Genomic DNA, 24,442 nt, shown 5'->3' with positions numbered 1-24,442 from the left:
ATAAATTATGAATCATAAATGTCTCTTTCCAAAAATAAATGAGAAGAGATTTATCATCCGTCAGATGTTGGATTGGAACTCTACCAACCATTGCCATCTCTAATCATAATAGAAATTAATAAGGTTAGTATTCTTAAAGAAATTTTGGAATAATTTTTGGCTGAAATAGAATGATTATTATTAGTAGGAATGGAGTGACCTTCAGCAGGAACTTCAATTAACTTTTTTAAATAAAATAATTGTCTTTTTTTTTTATATCTTCAATAATTCTTTTCCAAAACCCATCAATATCTAAAGAAATCTGAAAAACTTGGTTTGTATTGTTTGGCATATTTGGTAAGGACTATTTTTTTTTAATTGTATTTATTTAAAAATTAAAGGCAAAAGAAAATTCATCAGGCTTGGTTTTAAATTTGTGTAATATTCCTGTCAAAGAAAGGTTTTATTCACTCGTGAAAGTAATCCACACTTCTAACATAAAGGCAAACACAGTTCAATTTGATAATTTATGTTAAATTATTTTATTTAATAGTTTAATTTATCAATAATTTGATGTAAAAGTATTATGGCAAAATAAGGTGTGTTTCCAAAGTTAGATTTTATGTCAAATTTTTAATCAAATTTTTAATAATTAATATATATGCTATATATATGCCAATTATCTGCTAATCTGACTTTTGAAGCTTTGAGCAAAGCCACAGATCTTCATGCAAAACTTGAAACTTTTACAGTATATTATTTAGGTATTCAAGAATCAATGGCTAAAATAAACCTGAATAATTTTTATCTGATATTTGACAAAATCTTTTATGAATTATTTTAAGAACTAATTTGTTAACAATAAATAAAATAAGTAAATAAAATCAAAATTTTATACATTATTATGTAAAAAATTAATTCAACAGCATTTTTTTATATGATAATATTGGAACAAGTGATTGGTAAAATGATCAGCAATATTGTGATAATATGGGGATATCCATCCTGTTTAAGTATATAACATGATATTTAACTGTTATAAAAAAGAGACTATTATTAGTCCGGAGCGTAGCAAAGGACCCTATATGTTCTAGCCGTGGTGATACAAAATATCCCATTGTCCGTCCGCTTGTTCTTTGAGTCAACATTTAATTGGTTCTTATATTACACGAAATTATCTTGATCGGTTAATTGAGCATGTCGTTATCTACCTATATACTGATAAGCTCCGGGCGATGTAACGGTTTACCGTTTTCCTAGTTAATAGAAATTTTTATTTAGTAATAAAGAAGGTATACATCCTCCAGAATAAGCAGACTTTTATCAACTACAAAGTTAGAACACCTGAACTGAGAGGTTACCAGGGTTTGTCAAATCCAGTAATTCCCTAAGTCAAGCACATAATCGACTTAGAGGTTACCCTATCATTGCAAATAAAAAAAATACACACTTGTCTTTTATATCAGTACCTTTTTGACCAGGGTAGCTTTCAGATGTGCTTATGTTAATTAATTAAAAATTATAAGATGTAAAATCTTTTAGTAAATAATAAAGTTAGTGAAATCTAGTTCTAAAAATTTTTGACATAAATGGGAAAAAAATCTTTTGTAAATGGACTCAGGCTGATGCATTAAGATATAAAAGTGATAAAAATTAATACATGATATATATAACTGAATCTATTTGTCATATTATGACAAAATTGTATCATTTTGCCAAATATAGCATAAATGCATATTATAATTTTTGAATAACATTATATCAATATGACAGTTATAAAATTAGACATATATAGCTTAGGAGATCAAATTTTAATTTGTATATATTTAGCAAATGACTCAATTTTTGTTATTATAACCCATTTAACATATAACTGTACAAATAAGAAGGGTATTAAATAAAAAAATCTCTTGTATTAGTATAACTCAGGTTGACTCATCAAGATATAAAATAGAAAAAATTTGACATATGAAACATTAAGCTATATTTTATATGACTGAATCTACTTTGTTATATTAACAAAATTGATAAAAACTGAATAATTTTGCCCCCAAACATGGTAATGATTGCATGATATAATTTTTGAATTAAATTAAATTAATATGACTGTTACTGAAAGATGTATATAGTTTAGGAAATTATATTAGCAAATGACTTGATCTTTGTCAATTTGACTCATTGATATATGTATTTAAAAATGAAATATGTTTTATATAACTGTAGCTATTCTTTATATATCATATTGACAAAATTGACAAAAACTGAAAATTTTGCCAAACATAATTTTTAAACAGTAAAATTATATTGATACGAAAGCTTGAAAAAGTAACTTTTATTAGTTTAACTCATTTGATGATGTTTAAAAGATAAAATAAAAATAAGTTAACAAAGTATAATAGTATTATACTGTACATGTAGGTGTCACAATTAATATATATCTGACAATATAATTAAAAAGTGTTTAAATGCTATATATTAAAAGAGTTAGGCTAACAAAAGACAAGTCATTTGCTAAATACATATAAATTAAAATTCAATCTTCTATATAATTTTTTAACAGTCATATTGATATGATTTTATTCAAAAATTATTAACACCATCATTACTATATTTGGCAAAATGGTTTGGTTTTGTCAATTTTATCAATATGATAAAGAAGAGATTCAGTTATATATATAAATATAAATGTTTCATATAATAGATTTTTTCAATTTTATAATGTGTCAGCTTGAGTTATACTATTCACAAGAGATTTTTTTTATTTAAGTCTCTTATTTGTATCAAATATCCATCATTTTATTATTTAATATTTTTATCATTTAATATTTTTCACTTAAATAATTTTTTATCATTTAATATTTTTATCATTTAATATTTTTATATTTTTATCACTTTAATAATTTTTTATCATTTTAAGTTGAAAATATGAATACATCTGAGAGCTATTCTAATATTGAGAATATAAGTACATCTGAAAGCTATCCTGGTCAAAATAGTAAGTTTTAGGAATTTATTTTGATTAGTATTATTAATATCTAATTAATTAACTTTAATCTTTCTAGTTCTTATCTCTTATATAACAAAAAATAAGAAAATATCATATTGTGGATTTTTAAAAAGTTATCGTGATATAATTAGTACTTTAGTTTTTTCAGACAGCTGGGATGAACTTGACCATATTTGGACTGCTCACTTTTTGGATGAAGGAAAGGATATCCCGGATTTAAAAAATAAGGTGTGTTTTTTATTTGCAAAGTAAGAATAACCCCAAATTGATAATTGCTTTGAGATGTGAAATTACTGGATTTGACAACATTGGTAACCACCTAAAGCTCTCAGTTCAGGTGTTCTAACTTTGTAATTAATAAAATTTTACATACAACTAATAATCACTTTCTTGTAATAGGTAAATTCAGAACATTTACGTTATGCAAAAACATTGCATATATATTGGAAAGGAATTATTAATGAATATAAAAAAGAAAAAGAAAATCTGGTACCTACTGCTAAAAAGATAATTGAGATTCCTCATTCCATTCCTACTGATAATTATTTTATTTCTAATAATGATTATTCTATTTCTGCCAAAGATAACATTGAAGCAAAAAATCATTCTGTTCCTGCTAAAGATTATTCTATTTCTGCTAATAATTATACCATTGAAGCCAAAAATCATTCTGATGAAATTTCTTATAAAAATATTAAGCTTAATAACTTTTGTTATGATATTCTTCAGAATCTTGATGAACAATCTAATATTCATCCATTCTATAAATATGATGAAAAGGAAGTTTCAAATAAGTTTATAAAAAATCAAATGGATTTATTTACAATAAATTCAAAATTAGAAAATGACCAATATACAAGTACAAAAGAATTTGAAAATGATATTCGTCTTATATTTCGCAATTGTTATACATATAATGATATTGGAAGTGAAATGTATTGTTTAGGAGAAGAATTGGAATCAGCTTTTAATAAAATATGGACTGAAAAAATAATTTTTCAAGTTAAACAAAAAGAAAAATTAAAAAGAATACGAGATACTAGTGATGATGATTTGTCTTCTGGTAAGTTATATATTTTCATTACTTTTTTGTTGCATTTATATTATTAACTTTTTATTTATGACAATTTATTAGAACTTGTAACAAAACAAATTCGAATTTTAGAACAAAACAAAGACAAATTAGTATATAGACAAGTTGTAAATGATGCCCTCCTTATAGCTTCAGCATATGAAAATCTTGTTGCAGGTAATGTTATACCTTTTATAGAACTTTTAAAAACATTTCTGTCAACAAGATCAAAAATGTCATTATTTTCTGCAGATGAGGCTGTTCTTCAGGCAATTGTTGAAAGCCTTTTACCATTGAAATATTGTATCCCTGAACTTTCACTAGTAATGGATGGTACAAAATTAAAAGGTTTTGGTCGTTTTGGATATTCTGATATTTTTGTTTTAAAAGGAATAGGAGATAACAATATATGTTTGGAATTAAAATACATTTCATTAGTTAATTTAATTAAATTAATTAAAAATTATAAAAATAAATTTAATGCAAATGATCTGGAAAATCTAGATAAAATTATTGAAAAAGAAAATGAAAAGGTTTTGTTAAAAAGATTATATTCATATTGGTCAAAAGAATATGGAGAAACCAAACAAACAACTATAGGAGAAGTATTAGACAATGGGGTTAATCAATTGAAATCATATATGAATGTCATTTCAAATGGAAAAACAATTAATTATTCTAGTTCAGGAATATTTGATGAACGGATTAAAATAACTAAATCAACTCCTAATAAATTAAAAGGATTTGTTATCTTGGTAGTTGGCTTTCATCGTGTTTTATGGAGATCTGTAGAAGAAATAATATCTAATTATTCATATGATAGGGTTTAAAATATTTTTTTCTAGCATATAATAAATTTTATAGCTAATTTTTAAAGTATTATCAATATCTTCAGAATACATCTTTCTATTTAAATTAGGTCTGGTAAACTTTTCTTTGTGGTTATCTTTTGGGATCAAAGATGGTTGTCATGATACTCAATTGTATTTACACGAATCTCATAATTTAGGACTTCTTCTGGTCCAATAATAATCTGACCATAAATTTCCATGCAAATTTTTAATTTACAGTAAACTTTAAATAGTCCAAAAATTAATTAAATAGGACATCTTAATAACTAGTAATTTAAATTGGGTAAAATAGGTATTTTAATAATTTTAAATAAGCAATTAAATTTAGCATTAAATTAATACAAAATTCAGATTAGGGTTAGTATTGCTGTGATTTAGCTAAATTTTCATTTTTATTTGTATGGAGTGATCAAATAATTTAAGTAATGAAATATCATCCAGTAAAAATTAAGTATAACAGCTTAATGCAAAACATAAAAATATTTAGTTAATATTAATGTTTTGGAGTCTAACTTATTTCACTGACAATCATTTCATCACTATTTCAAATTGACAATTTCACTAACAATCATCTTACTGACAAGGAAATTTAGGATTAAAGGGTTAGGGTTAGATAAGGAATTAGGGGTTAGGATTAGGATAAGGTTAGGATGAGTGGATTAGGATTTCAAAACTGTTGGTGAAATTGCTGTTGCTAAAATGATCCTGTCAGAAAAATGATTGTCACCCTGTAAAAAATAAAGTTATCCATTTTTTATATTCCATCATATTTCTGAAATTAATAACCTTACATCACAAAATTTATCAATTTATTTACATTTTCCGTGAATGGATCCATGAAATGCTCATTTTATGGAATTTTTACGGAAATAATGGATAAAATTTTTTATAGGATTAGTAAAATTAGCCAGACCTAATGCTAATTGAACACTTTTTATTTTACATTAAGTTATATAATATTGCTAATTTTCCAAAACTTTATTATTATAATAATTATTAATATAGACTAGAGGCCTGCAAATGGGACACAAATAATCTTCTTTTTCATAATTTAATTATAAATAAGTGGAATGATCATTAGTATTTAGTAGATCATCAGCAGAAATAGAAAAAGATTTTTAGTATAAATGGAATCTTTAGCAGAATTGGAAAAAATGGAATAATCTTTATTAGAAATAGAATAATCTTTGAAATAGAATACAGTCCCCAGCAAAAATAATGGTCACACAAAATCAAATTGAAGTATGTGTTGATGCAAATAGAGGTCAAACCAAATATTTATCACAATAATAAAATATATGTATTTTTGATGATTCTTCTCAAAAATAAAAAAGATTTCATAGCTTCATTATAAAATTTATGTGCTATATTAAAAAAACTGACCACCATTACTTTTGCCGGGTCTTAGAAATAGAACAATCATTATTATAGAATAATCATTATTAGAAATAGAATAATCTTTATTAGAAATAGAATAATTTTTATTAGAAATAATCTTTATTAGAAATAGAACAATCATTATTATAGAATAATCAATAGAATAATCTTTATTAGAAATAGTATTAATCTTTAATAGAATAGAATAATCTAGAAATATAATAATCTTTTATATAGAATAATCTTTGGCAGAAATTGAAAGATTCTTAGCAGGAATGAACAATAAACTTTTTTCTTTTTCCTTTTTATATTTCTTAATAATTCTTTTCCAGTATATTTGTAATGTTCTTGCATAATATGAATGTTCTATATTTAACTGTTATAATAAAGAGATTATTAGTAGTGTGCAAAAATTTTTATTTAGTAATAAAAGAAGGTACATAGCAAATTCCTCCTCCAGAATAAGCAGACTTTTATCAACTACAAAGTTAGGACACCTGAACCGAGAGCTTGGGGTGGTTACCAAGGTTGTCAAATTCAGTAATTCCCTTAAGCCAACGCATCAACTTAGGGGTTATCCTATCATTGCAAAATAAAAAATAATACACACCTTGTTGTTCAAGAAATCTTTTTCTTCACTTAAAACTAAGATAATTATTATTAAACTAAGATAATTATTAATAATAATAATTATACTAATCTTGTTAATTAATAAAGTCGGTGAAATCTGGTTGGTAAAATCTTAAAATCAATTTTCTAAAAATCAAAAATTTTATCACAAATGGGAGGTCTTAAATAATAAAAAATCTAATGTAAATAGTATGACTCAGGTTGATGCATTGAGATAGTAAAAGTGATAAAAATTAATACATGAAATATATAACTGAATCTATACCTTGTCATATTATGACAAAATTGTATTATTTTGCCAAATATGGCATGATATAATTTTTGAATGACATTATATCAATATGACAGTCAAAAAATTAGACATATATAGCTTAGGAAATCAATTTTAATTTGTATATATTTAGCAAATGACTCAACTTTTGTCAATATTATCCATTTGACATAGAATTTTTATAACTTAACAAGGCTGACAATTTGCCAAACATAGCAATGTAGTATAACTTTTGTCAGTCTGACTCATTTGACAACCACATGATTAAGTCATTAAAAAATGATTGCCTATTACTACTTTTGAAGTCAAAATGCTGTAGTGTTACAACACTTTATTTACATAATGATTTTTCGAAGAATTTTCTTTTTGGAAAATAAAATAACAAAAATAAGTTTTCACCAAAAGCAAATTTACATTTTGTAATAATTTATAATACTAATAGTGAACTTCTCATACGTGATACCTTTAGTAAACCATTTTTCAAAACTGATAAATAAAAATCCCTTCATTCCGCTAATATGATTGAAGCATAGTTTACTATGGTAACAGAATCTGATCTACTTCGCTTTTGTAAATACTTTCAATGTACTCTATATTAATCTATTCATACTCTTTTAAATTACATTGTCAAACTTGTACCACCTACATGTAATTTATATTTATATAAAAGTTTATAAAAATTTTGTAATACTAGGGAAACGGTAAACCGTTACGTAGTCCGGAGCTTATCAGTATATAGGTAGATAATCACATGCTCAATTAACCGATCGAGATAATTTCGTGTGATATAAGAACCAATTAAACGTCGACTCAAAGAACAAGCGGACGGACAACGGGATATTTTGTACCACCATGGATAGAACATAAAGAGTCCTTCGCTACGCTCCGGACTAATAATAATTATTTAGTGATATCTGTTCTACAAAACAAAGTAGAAGTCAAAAAAAAAGTATTATTGAAGCTAGTGAGAAAAAAAACAAACTAAAATCTATTTGATGAAAAAATCAAATACCGTATTTGCCCGAAAATAAGCAACAAGTTTTTGCACATAATGCCGGCCAAGTTTTGATAATGTGGGTTAAAATTTGTTCTAATGCGGGCCATGTTGCTTATTTTTGGTGATTGCTTATTTTTGGGCAAATACGGTAGCTCTTTTTAATCTGTAATTTAATATTTACAACTGTTGGACCATTTACATTTACAATGGCATTATAAGTTCATCAGATGTTCAACTATAGTGTTATTAATAATTAGAATTTGCCAAAAATGTATCATAGCTTTTTTGAGAAAATCTTTGCGTGAATTAGAACTAAAAATTTGCCTTTTTTTAACTAGCTTTAGTGATCGAGCAGATAACACCAAACTTCTCCTTTGATGTGTCTTACATGTACCATATTAAATATAGAAATTATAATCTTCTTACTCTCATTATTTATGTTATTTATGTCGCCCATACTGATGTACTGTACAACAAAAGAATTACAGTAAATCATAGAATTCTTGTTATGAAAATAAAATGATGGTCCCATATGAACATAAAATTTATTGATTTACACTTCATTTATTGCACATTTAATCCCATAAATTATCTGAAACTGTAAAAATATATAATTAAAATCTTTATTTATCTGAATTTGACATGACTAATAATTATTTATTTTTCTTGAAATGATTTATTATTTTTTAAATGTTTGATTTTTTTTGGAATAATCCATTTAACAAAATTTCTTTTTGTAAAAATTTTCCTAAATAAAGGAATATTAAAAGGGAGCATTATATGTTTATATGTTATGTAGTCATAGATTACAAGATTATTTTTATTAAGCGGAAATTGGAAAATAAAAGTAATTCCAAGAATGGTTTAGTTTATTGATACATTATTATTTCATACTAATTTTTGAAAATTGTGAGTGATTAGACTGAGTTTATACTTATCATTATGGGAAATTTCTAATTTTAGTTTAAAATTTAATCACTTAACGAGTGTCACGCACTCACGGCCTCACGCTCCCCCATGACCCTATAAAAAAATTTTTAGAAAATTGATCAACATACCGGAGTTTTTTTTTGGGAACGAAAATTAAGAAAATGATCATTTATCGTAATTTTACCCAGAAAATTTTTTATAGAGTAAAATAAATAATATTCATTTACTCAATTAATTTTCTTAAAAAGAAAAAAAAGGATTAGAAATGGAAATGGAGAATGTGAACGGTAATTAATTAATTATTTATAAATAAGAAAAAGGTTTATTTTATTCAAACTTAGAAGAGGATTGTTATTTCGTAAATAAAATCAATAAAAAGTTCGTACAATATAACCATATTATTAATAAATGATCAAAATTAGGATTCAAATTCCGAACATTTAATAAAAATAAATATTTTAATATTTAGCGAAATAATTTGTAATTTTATGACATTATGTTATAAATAATGAGTCATTTTATCAAGTTTTTGTAACCACCTTTTATCATTAATATATACTGTATAGAAGAAATATTATGAAACATAAAGTTATAAAAAAATTGGTCCTCATATCCCGGCCAGATTTTTATTTTTTACGTTTAACCAATAAAATTGATCCCAATTATATCACATGACAAATAACGAATTTCTCATAACATAACAACAAAAAACTTCAAAAACTTAATATAAAATTATTATTATTATTTTTGGTTAAATTGGTTATAATTTCAGAATTATTAATTTATTGATTTAAAAAAGTCAAATTATTATTTTTTACCAATTTCTATATCACCATATACTGATTTTATTACATTAAAAAAGGAGTTTATTCAAAATAAATATTATATTAAATTACATTTTTAAAAAATTTATGATTATTTCTGGCCAATTTCATGAATCAGGGCATATGTATTGAATTTACATGCACATATATATTTATAACATTTATCATGATGTATAGTATTACTAATTTACTTTATATTCTTTTAGTATTAAACAAAAGAATACAAATGATAAAGGTTGTAGTAACATTAAAAAAAAAGAATTAGTTACTCCTGATACTAGAATGGTGTAAAATACCATAATAAAAGATACAATGGAAATCCTATAAAATTTAAATATTATTTTTCATTCATATGTATCGGTATCTAAAAAGTTTAAATATATATGTGTGTACGTCAGAGGCCGATTTGCGTCAGCTGACTGCCTTGTAAAAAAAAATTTTTTAATTTTTTATAGGGCAGCTGACGTGCCTAATCAATCGTTTATATCTTAGATATTTTAAACTACCATTATTTGGTTAGAATTTGAAATTTTATTAACCGAATGACAATTTTTAGTTATTAAAAACGATTATCTTGATAGTGATAAATTAGATTGGGATAAATATTGATAAATATTTAAAAATATTAACTAAATCATTACCGACGACTTAAATCATTAGAATTATTTCTTAAGGTAGGCATTCTATGTTATTACAAACTCATAAAATGGAGAAGATTTTAATAATAATTATAATATAAAATTTTAAACCAATTTAAGAAAGACTCGAATTGTTACTATCCTTTGTCGTTCACAAGAATTTTAACGTGAATTTTCGTTAAACGTTATAGTATTCGTAAAATTGAATTTACTTAAGTATATTTATTATATTGTGTTTTGCAAAAAATAATATTATACTGTATATTCAGTATTTTAAAAATCTAACGAACATTAATATTTTATTAAAATATATACTGATTATTAAGAAATAATTCAAGTAAGTAAAATTCATCCCTATTAAATACTGTTAATTTTACGATTAAGTTCTTAATATATTAGTAACATATTGAATAATACTTATCACTGACAAATCGACTATACTGCCTTTATAATTAATTATTATGCTTACAAGTTACAACATTACTCTTCAGAAACATAGAATTATGAGTAGACTGTTATTCCATTATATTTATCTATTATCAAGTTAAGTTCAGATATTTCTTCATACATTTTCTAAAAGCAATCCAATTTCTTCGATTTATTCAAAATATTGAAATATGTGAAGAAATTTTTTTGATAGAAGCGTAGACATAATTACAAATTTTTTCACCTCAAAAATTAGAAAAGGTATGTAAAGTAGAAAAAAGGGACTGAAAATAATAAAATTTCTGGTTCGCTCATCATGATTAACTTTTCATAATCCGTCACCTCACCATAAATATTTTTTAATTAGGATTAGGATTCACAGAAGTTGTTTGATCATGTTCGCCTACCCTCATACTGCGACTGCTATTCAATTGCTGATACTGATTTACATTCCTCATTAGGCTTACGTAAACATCACAAATCCATTCAAATGGTAAGCAAAAAAAAATTATGATATTGTCTGAATGAACTTATATACATAAATTTGAACTAAGTTTTGTAAAAAAATTCTTGATTACAAAATAGCAATTCTTTTAATTCCATCATGATTTTTACTAGAATGATATCAAATCGTCACTATTTTGATTGGAAAAGTACTATTAATTGTAGCGAATATTGGAAACTTTATTCGAGACTCGTTTAGTAAGTAAGGTAAAGTCTTTAATGAGAAAATATTTAAATATGAACTATTCCGTGGACTAGAATTTAATATTTTTTGTTGAGCCTCAGCACTTTCGTCTATAATCTCTTCTATATGGGAAGTTTCAATTTTGATATTACACTAATTAAACTTCTAAGCTAGTATGTTCTAAAATCTCAGCTTGTGTTTCCGTGGACTTAACACAAAATTTCCAGCTGGTGACCTCTTGTTATACATTAATAACAAATAAATTACTTTATTAGAATTTTTAATAATCAGATCAATGAACCGGAAAAAATACGGCCCGAAAAAAACAAATTAAATGATCACATGGATTGTGCAATGATCGGAGTAATTCCGCTTTTGATTTTAATTATCCTTTTTTAGTAACTCATTATAAATATATACATATAAAAAAAATTTTTTTTTTCGTTCCAAAAAAAAAGATAATTTTATTACTATATATTACGAAAATAACCTAATGGAAACCGAATTTAGTAAATTAAATATCTCAGGTAGAGATTCCAATTACAAAAATTGTTCTTATTGTAATAAACCCTTTACTGAAGAATTATGGTGTAAAGAATGTGACCCATATAGAAAAATTGAAGGATGGACAAGTGAAAATCCTGATATTGATAAGTTTATAAAAGATACAATATATTATAAAATAAAAGATGATCATAAGTTTCTTGAATGGGTAACATATGAGAGGCTTACAGATATAAAAGAAATTGGTGAAGGTGGATTTGCCAAAGTATATTCTGCAACTTGGATTGATGGTATTTCAACTTATAGTGAACAAAGTGATGGAAGTTGGAAAAAAAGCAAAGTTGAATCTATGAATGTTGCCTTGAAAAGGCTAAATGGATCGCAGAATATGTCAGATAATTATTTAAATGAAGTACGTTTTTATACTATGTTATTTTAATTTATTTATTTTATTATTTAATATTAAGAATCATTATTAATACTCTTATATTGTATACATAGCTTAAGATACATTGGAATATATCTAAAAATGGCGGTTTGAGGTTCTATGGATTAACTAAAGACCCAGAAACTAAAGAATTTATGATGATTATAAAATTTGCTGATAAAGGAAATTTGAGAAGTATTCTCTTAAATAATTTTAACGATTTTATGTGGAAAAATAAAATTCGTTTGTTATGGGTTATATCATATGACTTAAACAGTTTACACAACTCTGGATATTTACATAAGGATTTTCATAGTGGAAATGTTTTAAAAACTAATACTGGCGAATATATTTCAGACTTTGGATTATCTGGACCAGCAAATGAACAAAAATCAGATGATAAAGTATATGGAGTAATGCCATATATTGCACCAGAAGTCTTAAACGGAGAACCATATACATCATCATCCGACATTTATAGTGTAGGTGTAATTATGGCTGAATTATCGTCTGGAAAACCACCTTTTTACAATAAGAAACATGATTTAAGCTTAGCATTAGCCATATGTAATGGACTCAGACCAGAATTTGGAAAAGGAACTCCTGAAATTTATAAGAAACTAGCTTATAAATGCATGAGTGCCGATCCAAATGAAAGACCAACAGCCGAAGAATTAAAAAATATATTTAGGTTTTGGTATCATTCTATTGAGGATGAAAAAGATGAAGTAGAAAAATTCGGTTATAAAGGAAGCGAAATTAAAGCAGCATTTGAAGAAGCTGATAAAGAAATACCAAATATCTCAACTTCGTATGAAAAGAATTCGGATGCTATATATACCAGTAGAGCGTTTACATTTAGTAATTTATTACCAAAACCTGTTAATTCATCCATTATTACTTCATATGTTAATAATGAAGGTATTTTTATTTTTAAATTTTTATTTTTACTTAAATAATAATTAACTTTTGTTTTAATAGTTTGTGACTCTCAATTAATCGACTTGGAAGTATCTAATTCAATACCATTAAGAGGTACTATATAAATATAATTTACCACTTACTTTATAACATTTTAAGTATACTAATAATATTTATATTTCTAATATTTAGAAATTGACGATGAAAGTAAAGTTGATGATTTAGTGAATTGAATATATTAATTGGTAGCTTAATTACTTTATAATGTAAGACTATGATTAAATAGCTTAAAAAATTTCCTATTTAAGATTACATATAATTATTATTTGTAAAATTCCGTTCCTAAAAATTTTGACGTGTCAAAAATTTATCTTTAATATCAGCTCTGACATGTGATTGGAGTAAAATATGTATTACTCCGTTTCCATTTTTACTATTTATATGTGGGACTCTTATTTTTTTAGTGCGAGAAACCTTCATATTAGGGTTGGTTAGTTGGTTTAGGAAATATTATTGGCTTTATGTCACGTTTCCGAGCTTTTATTATGGGAGTTATTATATAAATGTAAAATCAGACATTTTAAAAAAATAATTTTTTTTTATTCTGCAATTTAAACAAAACTTTTAAATGAAATACCTACTTATAAACTAACAAATTTAAGTTAATTATACAATTAAAAAAAGCAAGTCTTGACAAAATCACTCATTATTATTAATAAAGACATAAAGCGACTTTTTTTTTTATAAAAAAGAAATTTTTAATTCAATAAAAACTTAACAAGAAACCTTTAATCTTTGATAATTCTTACGTCATTTTATTTGATGCTAATACTAATAAATTTATGGTAGATATAAAAAAAATATATTTAATAATTAATGGACGAGAGAATTTATATCACACTTCGTAGGTTCATTTACGAGCAATTATTTGCAATAACTTTATTGAAAATAATCATAATTTTAAATGTTCAATGTAACTACAAAAAATTACTTTTTTCGATTAAAATTAAAAAGTAAATTATTTTTCAGCTTATTTTAAAATGAAAAAAAAAGTATAAAATAGTTTATATCTTTGGTTAACGTTAAAGACTTGATATGATAATTGAGTTCCACTCATCTTTCTTTTTTTTGTTAAACAAGAATCAATCCTATTTGTTGATATCATTCGAAAAGGTAAATCTATGTCAAGTCCATTCAAAGTCCTTTACTATCATTGAAATATTTCATTATTCCTATTGCTTTATAATTTTCCATCTATCGTTTTTTTTTACAAACAGTTTGAAAAAAAATTCTAACAACATAAGATGTTTACGTTAACAATTATCAAAAAATGATTTTATGGATTCTGATTTAATTGGGTTAAAAGACGAAATATGAAATCCAACCTACTGTGTATCAAGGAACAATATGACTTATGATCAATATTACTATAACTTAAAAGGTAAAAGACGATAATTAAAAGGCATTTTTTTTACTATTTTTAAATAAATAAATAAGTAAAGTAAATAAAGTCACGAGTCCATTAATAAGTCTAAAAATATCACCGAAAAAAAAAAAAAAGGTTAGATAAGCCACATTTAGTGTGACGTACAGTAAACTATAAACGACTATGATCAATAGTTACGATTTTTCCTTAAAATAATTATTTATACATATAATAATTTTTAATTAAAAAAAGTATAATATCAAATATTTCGAAATTGTGAATATTTTTTAGCTTCCGATATCTTCTATTGTAGTAAGAAAAAGTACTCGGTTACACAATCGACAATGCACTTTGTATGGAACAACATGTGCATAATTGTCGTGGTACGTAAAACGACAAATTACCAATAAATTCAACGCAACTTAAAAAAAAAAAAAAAAAAAAATTTTTTTTTTGCTCTCAAAAAAAAAAATGTCCAAGTTAAATAGAGATATTCTTTACATGATATTCGAGGAATTACGAGATAATAATAATGTTCTTTATTCATGTCTTTCAGTTAATAAAACTTGGAGTGAAATAATTGTACCAATTTTATGGAAAGATCCTTGGAAATTTTTAAAACGAAAGAAAGAGAAAGGGAAAATATTATTTAACGTAATTATTCCACATTTATCAGAAGAATCAAAAAATTATTTTAATGAAAATTTAAAAAATGCATATGAAAGACCATCATTTTATTATATTGGTTTTTGTAGACACTTAAATTTAAATGCAGTCCAATGGATAATTAACACAGCAGAAGAAGAATCTGATATGAAAATAATTAAGAATGAAGTGATAAAACTTTTTATTAATGAAAATACAAGATTTACACATCTTTATATACCTCGACAATTTGATCATCAACTAAATCTTATTCCTGGAGCAAAACGTTGCTTTTCAAAAATTGAATTCCTTAGTTGTAATACTTGTATAAGCGATAATACTTTAATGGGATTAATAGAAATATGCAAATCAATCGGAGAATTGGAACTTTATATTGAAAAGTATAATAATAATCACGATATTTCTAAATTGATCGAATCCTCTAAAAAATTAGTTAATGTTCGTTTTGAACCCAATTATTTTAATTATTTTAATAATTCAAATAAGAATGAATCGTTCTATACTCTTATTGAAAATTCGTTGAACAAACATGCAAGTAATGTACAATGCTTTAAGATTACTGAACCACCCGTTACAAGAATTTTTTCATCATTTGTTAACCTAAAAAGGTTAGAATTGAATGGTTACGCCCGTGGAACGTTATGGAATTGTCTAGAAAACGTTTGTTTACCATATTTACAAATTTTAAAAGCTAGTCGTATACCATTAAAAGTTTTAATAAGTTTAATAGAAAAAACAAATGGATACCTTAATGAAATTAGTATAGATTATATATTTCATGATGAATTTTATAATAGAAGAATTCTTCAGACTATTTATAAAAAATGTCCAAATCTTTTATATCTTAAATTATTGATTAAAAATATTAATATTTCGGAATTAGAAAAATTATTAATTAATTGTCGATACTTAATTGGATTATGTGTCTTGGTTTCTATATACGGGGAATTTGATTGGGATAAATTATTCTTAACATTAACTAGATCATCATCACAAAGTTTATTTAAATTCAAATTTAATATTTCTCATAAAATACCAATTAAATTAAATACTTTAAAATTATTTTTTGATAATTGGAAAGGTAGAAATCCTATGTCTTTAGGTTTTTTTCAAACTGATGAGGTTAAAGAAAAATATATTGATTTAATAGAAGCATATAAGATAGAAGGAATAATTAAAGATTTTAATTATTGGCATAGACATCCATTAGAAGTCTTTAAATGGAATTAAAAATAGAATATTTAATATTAATTTTTTTTTCGTATTATTATTATTAGAGTCTTTTTTTTTGGTAATTTAAGGATACGTTGATTTTAATTTCTTATTGGTTAATTGCAATAACGTAATCAATTTGTTTATTTTTCTTTCCAATAAAAAAATCTTTTTTTTTTTTCTTTTTTAGAAATTTCTCGATAGAATGAATAGAATGTTCGATTTTTGTTCAATCTTTTTTTTATTTTTTTTCCTAATAAAGTGGATTGTAATTATGAATTTAATGGGTAAATTGAAAAATGTTATTATTAGAATTTCCTATATTATAGTTCATTCATAAAGTTCATTCATACGGTTCATTCATACGGTTCATTCATTACGTTAAATTAATTTGCAGTAATTCAATCTTTGATGCATGAAAGAAAATTAACATGAGGTAATCTATTTGCACACGTGTGTATGGGATAAATAGGAGTATGCATGATAAAAATATGTATATATTTTTAATGTCTAACGATTCTGAAAACGCCGAACTTTGTTTGTTATTTAAATAATAAGAATTAATTTTATTGGTTTTGTTTAAATATTCAACTAACCAAAAAAATTAATTCACGAATTACAATTTGTACTAGATCGGCACTCGCAGTCTATTTGTGTCATTTGTGTCATTTGTGTCATAAATAAAAATGATGATGTGCTACCATAGAACAAAGGATAAGGATCCTGTATAACATGTCACAAAAATTACAAAATGATCGACATACCAATCTTTTTGGGACAAAAAAATTTTTGAATACTTTAAATCTTAAAAAAAAAAAAAAAAAAAATCTCGTCTTCTTTTTCTTCCTTAATTTTTTTTTCTCCCCTCTTCATTTCATTTTTATCTTATTCCTTTTTTTTTTTTTTTTAAAAAAAAAAAAAATTCAAAAAAAGAAAAAATGTTGAAATTAAACAGAGATATTCTTTTATTAATATTCGAAGAAATTCACAATGATAAAAAAGATCTTTATCCAATACTTACAGTAAATAAAATTTGGTGTGAAATAATCATACCAATATTATGGAAAGATCCTTGGAAATATTTAAAATGGGAAAAAGATAAAATATTATTTAATATAATTATATCACATTTATCAGAAAATTCAAAAAATGATTTAAAAATTCAAGGAATTGATATTTTTTATTATTATAAAAAACCTTTATTTAATTATATAAATTTTTGTAAAATTTTAAATTTAAATGCTATTGATAGAATAATTAATACTATTATTTATAATTATTCAAAATCTAATATATTAATTATTAAAAATGAAATTTATAACCTTTTTATTAATAATGAAAATACAAAATTTACTCATTTTTTTATTTCACAAAATTTTGATTATAAAATTTTTAATAATCCTAAATCAAAAATTTCTATTTCAAAAATTAAATTTCTTAGTTTTAATACTAGTATAAATGATCATATTTTAATTGGTTTAATTAATATTTGTAAATCAATTAAAGAATTGGAACTTATTATTGATCTTGAAAATAATAATTATAATATTATTAAATTAATTGATTCACAAAAAAAATTATTGAACGTTCATTTTTTAACTAATTATACAAAAAGTGATGAATCATTTTGTAAAATTCTTGAAAATTCTTTAATTAAACATTCAAATACTTTACAATATTTTAAATTAGCTAAACAACCTACTACAAAAATTCTTTCATCCCTTATAAATTTAAAAATTTTAGAATTAGATGATGCTTATGGTAATTTTAAAAATACGTTATGGTTAGAAAATTTATCTTTACCTTATTTACAAATTTTAAGAGCTAGTAGAGTACCAGTTAAAGCTTTATCAAATATAATTGAAAATACTAGTGGAAATCTTATTGAAATAAAAATTGATTATATTAGTCATGATGAAATTAATAACAAAAAAATTATTCAAGTTATTCATCAAAATTGTCCGAAACTTGAATATCTTAAATTAGTTTTTAGAAGTTGTAATATTTTTGAATTAGAAAATTTATTAATTAATTGTCAAAATTTAAATGAATTATCTTTTATAATTAATGATTTATTCACTTTTAATTGGGATAAATTATTTGAATTATTAACTAAATCTTCACCAATTAGATTATATAAATTTGAATTTGATTTTTATGAAGCTCCTAAATTAAAATCTTTAAAATTTTTCTTTGATAATTGGAAAGGTAGAAATCCTATGTTATTAAAATTTAGTAGAATTAATAATGAACTTACTGATTTAATAGAAAATTATAAAGTTGAAGGGATAGTTAAACAATATAGTAATGATTCTTTGGATAAGAATGAAGTTACTCTTTTAAATTATAATTTACCTATAGAAACTTATGATTTCACAGATCCAAATATTTTTCTTTTTTAAAAAAAAAAAATCTGTAACTAGTTTTTGTAAAAATTTTAGATGATTAAATAGATTTTATCCTATCATATATATGTATGTATACATTTTTAAAATAAACCGAATTTACAAAATAAAATACAAAAAAAAATACCACGAATATTTCAGCGTGCACCGCAAATTTTAAAAATTAGAATAAAACAGGTCATACTCCACGACGATGTTAAAGGTCGACATAAATTTTCTTTCGAATCAATACCGATCTCGACTCTGTATGATAAATTAAATCTTTTAGTTAAAAAAAAGGTCTAATAAACTTTCCCAAGAATAAACGCCCTGAATAATGCTCATTCGTTGATTTTTTTTTTTCACGAGCCACGACGAGGTTAAGATCGACATAAATTTTCTCTCGAATCAATACCGATCTCGATTCTGCATGATAAATTAAATGTCTTTTAGTAAAAAAAAAAACCTAATAGGCCTAACAAAACTTTTTCAAGAATAAACGCTCCGAATAATCCTCATCCGTTGATTTTTTTTTTCACGAGCCACGACGATGCTAGTTAAAAACCAAGGTCGACATATATTTTCTCTCAAATCAATACCGATTTCGGTTCCGCATGATAAATATGATAAATTAAATAATGTCTTTTAGTAAAAAAAAAAGTCCCGTAGATTTTAAAAATTAGAATAAAACAGGTCATACTCATCCGTTGATTTTTTTTCACGAGTCACGACGAGGTTAAGATCGACATAAATTTTCTCTCGAATCAATACCGATCTCGGTTCTGCATGATAAATTAAATGTCTTTTAGTAAAAAAAAAACCTAATAGGCCTAACAAAACTTTTTCAAGAATAAACGCTCCGAATAACCCTCATCCGTTGATTTTTTTTTTCACTAGCCACGACGATGCTAGTTAAAAACCAAGGTCGACATATATTTTCTCTCAAATCAATACCGATTTCGGTTCCGTATGATAAATTAAATAATTTCTTTTCGTAAAAAAAAAGCCTAATAAAACTTTCCAAGAATGAACGCTCTGAATAATGCTCATCCATTGATCACGATTCACGACGATGCTAGTTAAAAACCAAGGTCGACATAAATTTTCTCTCAAATCAATACCGATCTCGGCACTGTTAAATGTCTTTTAGTAGAAAAGGGCCTAATAAAACTTTCCCAGAATAAACGTCCTGGATAATCCCGTTGATCACGATACACCGATCTCGGCTTTGCATGATAAATTAAACGTCCTTTAGTAAAAAAAAAGTCTAATAAAACTTTTCCAAAAATGAACGCTCCGAATAACCCTCATCCGTTGATTTTTTTTTTTCACGAGCCACGAGGATGCTAGTTAAAACTAAGGTCGACATATATTTTCTCTCAGATCTCGGCTCTGCACGATAAACTAAATGACTTTTAGTAAAATAAAGTCTAATAAGACTTTCCCAAAAATAAAAGCCCTGAATAATGACCAAGGTCGACATAAATTTTCTAAATCAAATGTCTTCTAGTAAAAAAAAAGTTCCAATAAAAACTTTTCCAAGAATAAACGCTCTGAATAATGCTCATCCGTTGATCACGATTCACGACGATGTTAATTAAAAACTATGGTCGACATAAATTTTCTCTCAAACCAATACCGATCTCGGCTCCACACGATAAATTAAATATCGTTTGGTGAAAAAAAGTCTAATAAAACTTTTTCAAAGAATAAACGCTCCAAATATTTGATTTATCTCTTGAGTAATAATTTCTAATTTTTGACATTCTGTATTCAAAGAGTTCTTCAAACATTTCCAAGGATCTTCTCATTACTAATTAATATAAGAATCGTTCTAAACACTTGTAATAAATAAAGAACAAGATATTCTTAACCAGTTTCACACAATTCTATCAAAAAAAAAAAAGAAAACAAAAATTGCGTAAATTTAATAATCTCGTCCCAAAATTCTATCTTCCTAAAAAAATAAAACAAGATAAAATAGTAAAAACTCCAATTTTTGTTTACGAACACGCTTTAAAATATAAATAGAATGGATCCTAGAATGATTCGTTTACCGTTTGGTACATTTATTGATACGAAAGACCAAAAGGAAGTATAATTAAATATTGAATTTACATATATCTCTAAAGTGCGAAATGTATGCGTTTACTTTTTTTTTATCTATTTAAACTTACCAAATTAAGTAGTATAATATTTATTCATGGAAATGACGCTTTGTATTTTGGCGTTACTAAAAATTTGTATTTACAAAAAATTCTTTTCATGTTTATTCGACCTCTTTTATTTTAAATGTCATTATTGTAAATAAGGTTAACCAGTTGGGACATCCCAAAAGCGACAATATCGGTTAACCGGTTAATTCAATTGGATAATATAGTAATTAACTAATTATATTATTTATTTATTCCGAATCCTTATTTGCGTATACCGTTTTTTATATTAGATAATAATGTGACAAATAAATAGGCATGATTTATATTTTTCAGGAGAAAAATTTTAAGTAATATTATGTAATCCCCTGTCGCACTAAGTGTCACTCATGATTACCTTTAATTTTGAAAATTGTGAGTGCGGAAAATTTCTAGAATAGTTAATCACATGTTAAATTCAAGACCTTTAATCACGTGGAAATATGTGATGAACATGAAATTTTAATGAAGATCCGTAATGAAACTATTATTTGAAGTAGACATTAAATAAATGTGCGTATGTCCTGCTTATATGAAAAATGTTTGAAATGAGGTGTAGTCGCAAATTTGATTAATATATCGAGGAATATTCTGTGCTTCATTGTAAAAAAAAAATAATAATAGTATAATAACGAAGCGTCCTATATCAGAGATTATATTCCGTGATGTTCAAAGTACTTTATATTTCATTTAGTAGTGATCGTTAATGCATGGATAATACATTTAAAAAAAGAGCCCGATATGGGAAATGTATATTTGAAATTCACTTGTACACAATATTATTTTTTCTGGTGGTAATCACAACGAGTGTATTGACATAATAACTAACGAAGCCCGAGAAACTAAGGCCGAAAAACGAGTAATGTGAATGGACTCGCATTAAATGGCCTTGAATTTGTGTATTTCTTCTTTTTAAACTCAATACTCTAACTTTTTGTGTACTAGTCTAGCTAGCGCTAGTATTCAATCAAAAATCATTATACAAATCATTCTAAGACTGCCATAACTCGAGAAATGGGTAAAGTCATAAAATAAACTATAAAAACTATGATTGACTTTTTTAGGAAAGTATTAATTATGACGGTTATATAATATTATGTTTCATATTTGTTATTGTGATTTTTTTTTTTAATAGAACTTTTTTTATTAAAACTTACTATAATTTATAAAGATTCCAGTCGAATTCGATAGTCAAGCCATGAAGATTATGCGCAAATGCGCTTACGATGCTGGAATTATAAATGAGGACAGTAAAAATCTAGAATAATCTCAAAGAAATGATCATGTGACTAAATTTAATCATCTTTGAACATTATCAGCTGAAACAGCAGCGGTTTACTGTATGAAGAAAAAGGAATATCAAATTGAACGTAAAAGGACTTTTTTAAATTTTTTTTTTTTTTTTAAGCTTCAAAATATTTTCACCATTTTTCATTATTTAAACTACAAAGAATTTTATTATTGATATAAAAAACGCAGAATGCAATATAATATTATTTTACTTTTTCAGTATTAATCTTTCACTATTTAACGACTATAAACCATAAATAATATCTTTTGACTCAATTAAGGTAGTACTAATAATTCAAGCATTTCTCCGTAAAATTCTAACAGAAAACTTGCACCATAGACGACTAATAAGCAATTTCATTACCAACTCTCCAATGCATTGATAAGCTTTTTTAACGGATTTTTGAATTCTTTTAGATCATCTGGAAAATCTGTTTCAAGATCTTTTTTAACTTCATCCAGGGTTTTAATTTTATCTTGATGAAATTCGAGATTGCTTTCTTTTTTCAGTCTAAATAGCAATTCAAATTCTTCAAGGGATATTTTCACTTCACTTAAAATCTTCTTTAACTTCGACAAACATTCATCATACTCCTTTCCAAAGTCATCTTTGTTATTATAAATCTTCATGTCAAAAGCATCTACTATTCTGTAATAATCAACAAACCCCAATTTTATTCTAATTTTGATATTGAAGGCGGAGATCTTGTCTCTAAAATTTAATATTTCTTTTCGTTTTACTTAATATATTTTCGGTGAGAGTAAAAGTATTGTTTGCAATTTTATTTTGTTGTTCTGTGATTTGAAGTACAAGTTTTGAACGAGTATTTAGTTCTCCATTAGCTTCAAGTAATTCATCATAAATAAAGTTCGTCTTTTAATTTCGTTTATCATATTTGTTTCCGTTAATTCCTTTTTATTGAAAGTTATAGAATTTAAGAGAGATGCATTTTTATTTTTGTGAGTATCCAGATCATTATAATAACTAGTGTCAAGTTCCATGGTAAAAGAACAACTATTGTGGAAAAAAATGAAGAGAGGTTTGAAAGTATCTGCAAGTTTAAGGCGTCTTACATACTTATTTGATAGACTCGTGATGCCTGTATTACACTAGTAATGATTGCGTCAAGTGAGTAAAGTTGCTATAAACAGAAGCTGACTTCATTGTATTCGCTGATCTTACTCTCATCTTTTCAGGGCCGGAATTACGTAATGCTGCTGGAACTATCCAAAAGGGGGATGATCTACACGTCACGTTTGTACTGCGCGGACATTACTCGCATACACTAAAGATACCACCATACTAATTAATATGAAAATTAAAATTATTAATGGATTTGACGAAAAGAAGGAAACAAAAAAAGTCTTTACTAATTTATTAACTTCCTTTTTGCATTGTTTAAGGAATTCTTCGGAATTAAACATATAGCCTATATATGACCGATAATTGAAATTTTATAACGAACAAGTAGAGATTGGCAAAATGCGATTTATCATGCACATGATGAAATATAATCAAATAATTTGTGCGCGTTTTTACAATGATTATAATAACTATTTATGCACATGCGCATCATGAAATCACGTGCATCATGCGCATGATATGACTCAAACATGCGCATTTTGCCCATCTCTACGAACAAGAGATAGCATATTATATTCCATAATAAAAAATTTTCATTTAAAACTAGAAATCTATTAAAAATAGTTATTTTAGTGTAATGTTAATA

At 25.0% G+C, this 24,442-nt stretch overlaps 5 protein-coding genes across 5 annotated transcripts; 4 read left to right on the top strand and 1 right to left on the bottom strand.

Moving 5' to 3' along the window:
• Nucleotides 1-2,904: 2,904 nt before the first annotated feature.
• OCT59_016040 (uncharacterized protein) lies at nt 2,905-4,888 on the top strand (the record flags this gene model as incomplete). Its single annotated transcript, XM_066132211.1, has 4 exons — nt 2,905-2,974; nt 3,042-3,214; nt 3,386-4,049; nt 4,122-4,888. 4 exons carry the CDS (start codon nt 2,905-2,907, stop codon nt 4,886-4,888), a joined length of 1,674 nt encoding a protein of 557 aa, XP_066003221.1.
• Nucleotides 4,889-12,183: 7,295 nt separating this feature from the next.
• Nucleotides 12,184-14,124, top strand: OCT59_016039 (uncharacterized protein; the record flags this gene model as incomplete). Its single annotated transcript, XM_025324447.2, has 4 exons — nt 12,184-12,606; nt 12,696-13,542; nt 13,603-13,656; nt 13,735-14,124. The coding sequence occupies 4 exons, from the start codon at nt 12,184-12,186 to the stop codon at nt 13,773-13,775; spliced, it is 1,365 nt and encodes a 454-aa protein (XP_025185932.1). The 3' UTR covers nt 13,776-14,124.
• Nucleotides 14,125-15,439: 1,315 nt separating this feature from the next.
• On the top strand, nt 15,440-17,036 carry OCT59_016038 (uncharacterized protein; the record flags this gene model as incomplete). The annotated part of the gene is made up of 1 exon (XM_066132210.1): nt 15,440-17,036. The coding sequence occupies one exon, from the start codon at nt 15,440-15,442 to the stop codon at nt 16,862-16,864; it is 1,425 nt and encodes a 474-aa protein (XP_066003220.1). The 3' UTR covers nt 16,865-17,036.
• Nucleotides 17,037-17,784: 748 nt separating this feature from the next.
• On the top strand, nt 17,785-19,248 carry OCT59_016037 (uncharacterized protein; the record flags this gene model as incomplete). The annotated part of the gene is made up of 1 exon (XM_025324446.1): nt 17,785-19,248. One exon carries the CDS (start codon nt 17,785-17,787, stop codon nt 19,246-19,248), a length of 1,464 nt encoding a protein of 487 aa, XP_025185930.1.
• Nucleotides 19,249-23,072: 3,824 nt separating this feature from the next.
• OCT59_016036 (uncharacterized protein) lies at nt 23,073-23,342 on the bottom strand (the record flags this gene model as incomplete). The annotated part of the gene is made up of 1 exon (XM_066132209.1): nt 23,073-23,342. One exon carries the CDS (start codon nt 23,340-23,342, stop codon nt 23,073-23,075), a length of 270 nt encoding a protein of 89 aa, XP_066003219.1.
• Between the last annotated feature and the right edge of the window lie 1,100 nt (nt 23,343-24,442).

The sequence above is a fragment of the Rhizophagus irregularis genome, chromosome 24, assembly GCF_026210795.1.
Source record: "Rhizophagus irregularis chromosome 24, complete sequence".
Taxonomy (NCBI): Eukaryota; Fungi; Glomeromycota; class Glomeromycetes; order Glomerales; family Glomeraceae; genus Rhizophagus; species Rhizophagus irregularis.
This window is presented reverse-complemented; position numbering and strand designations above follow the sequence as displayed.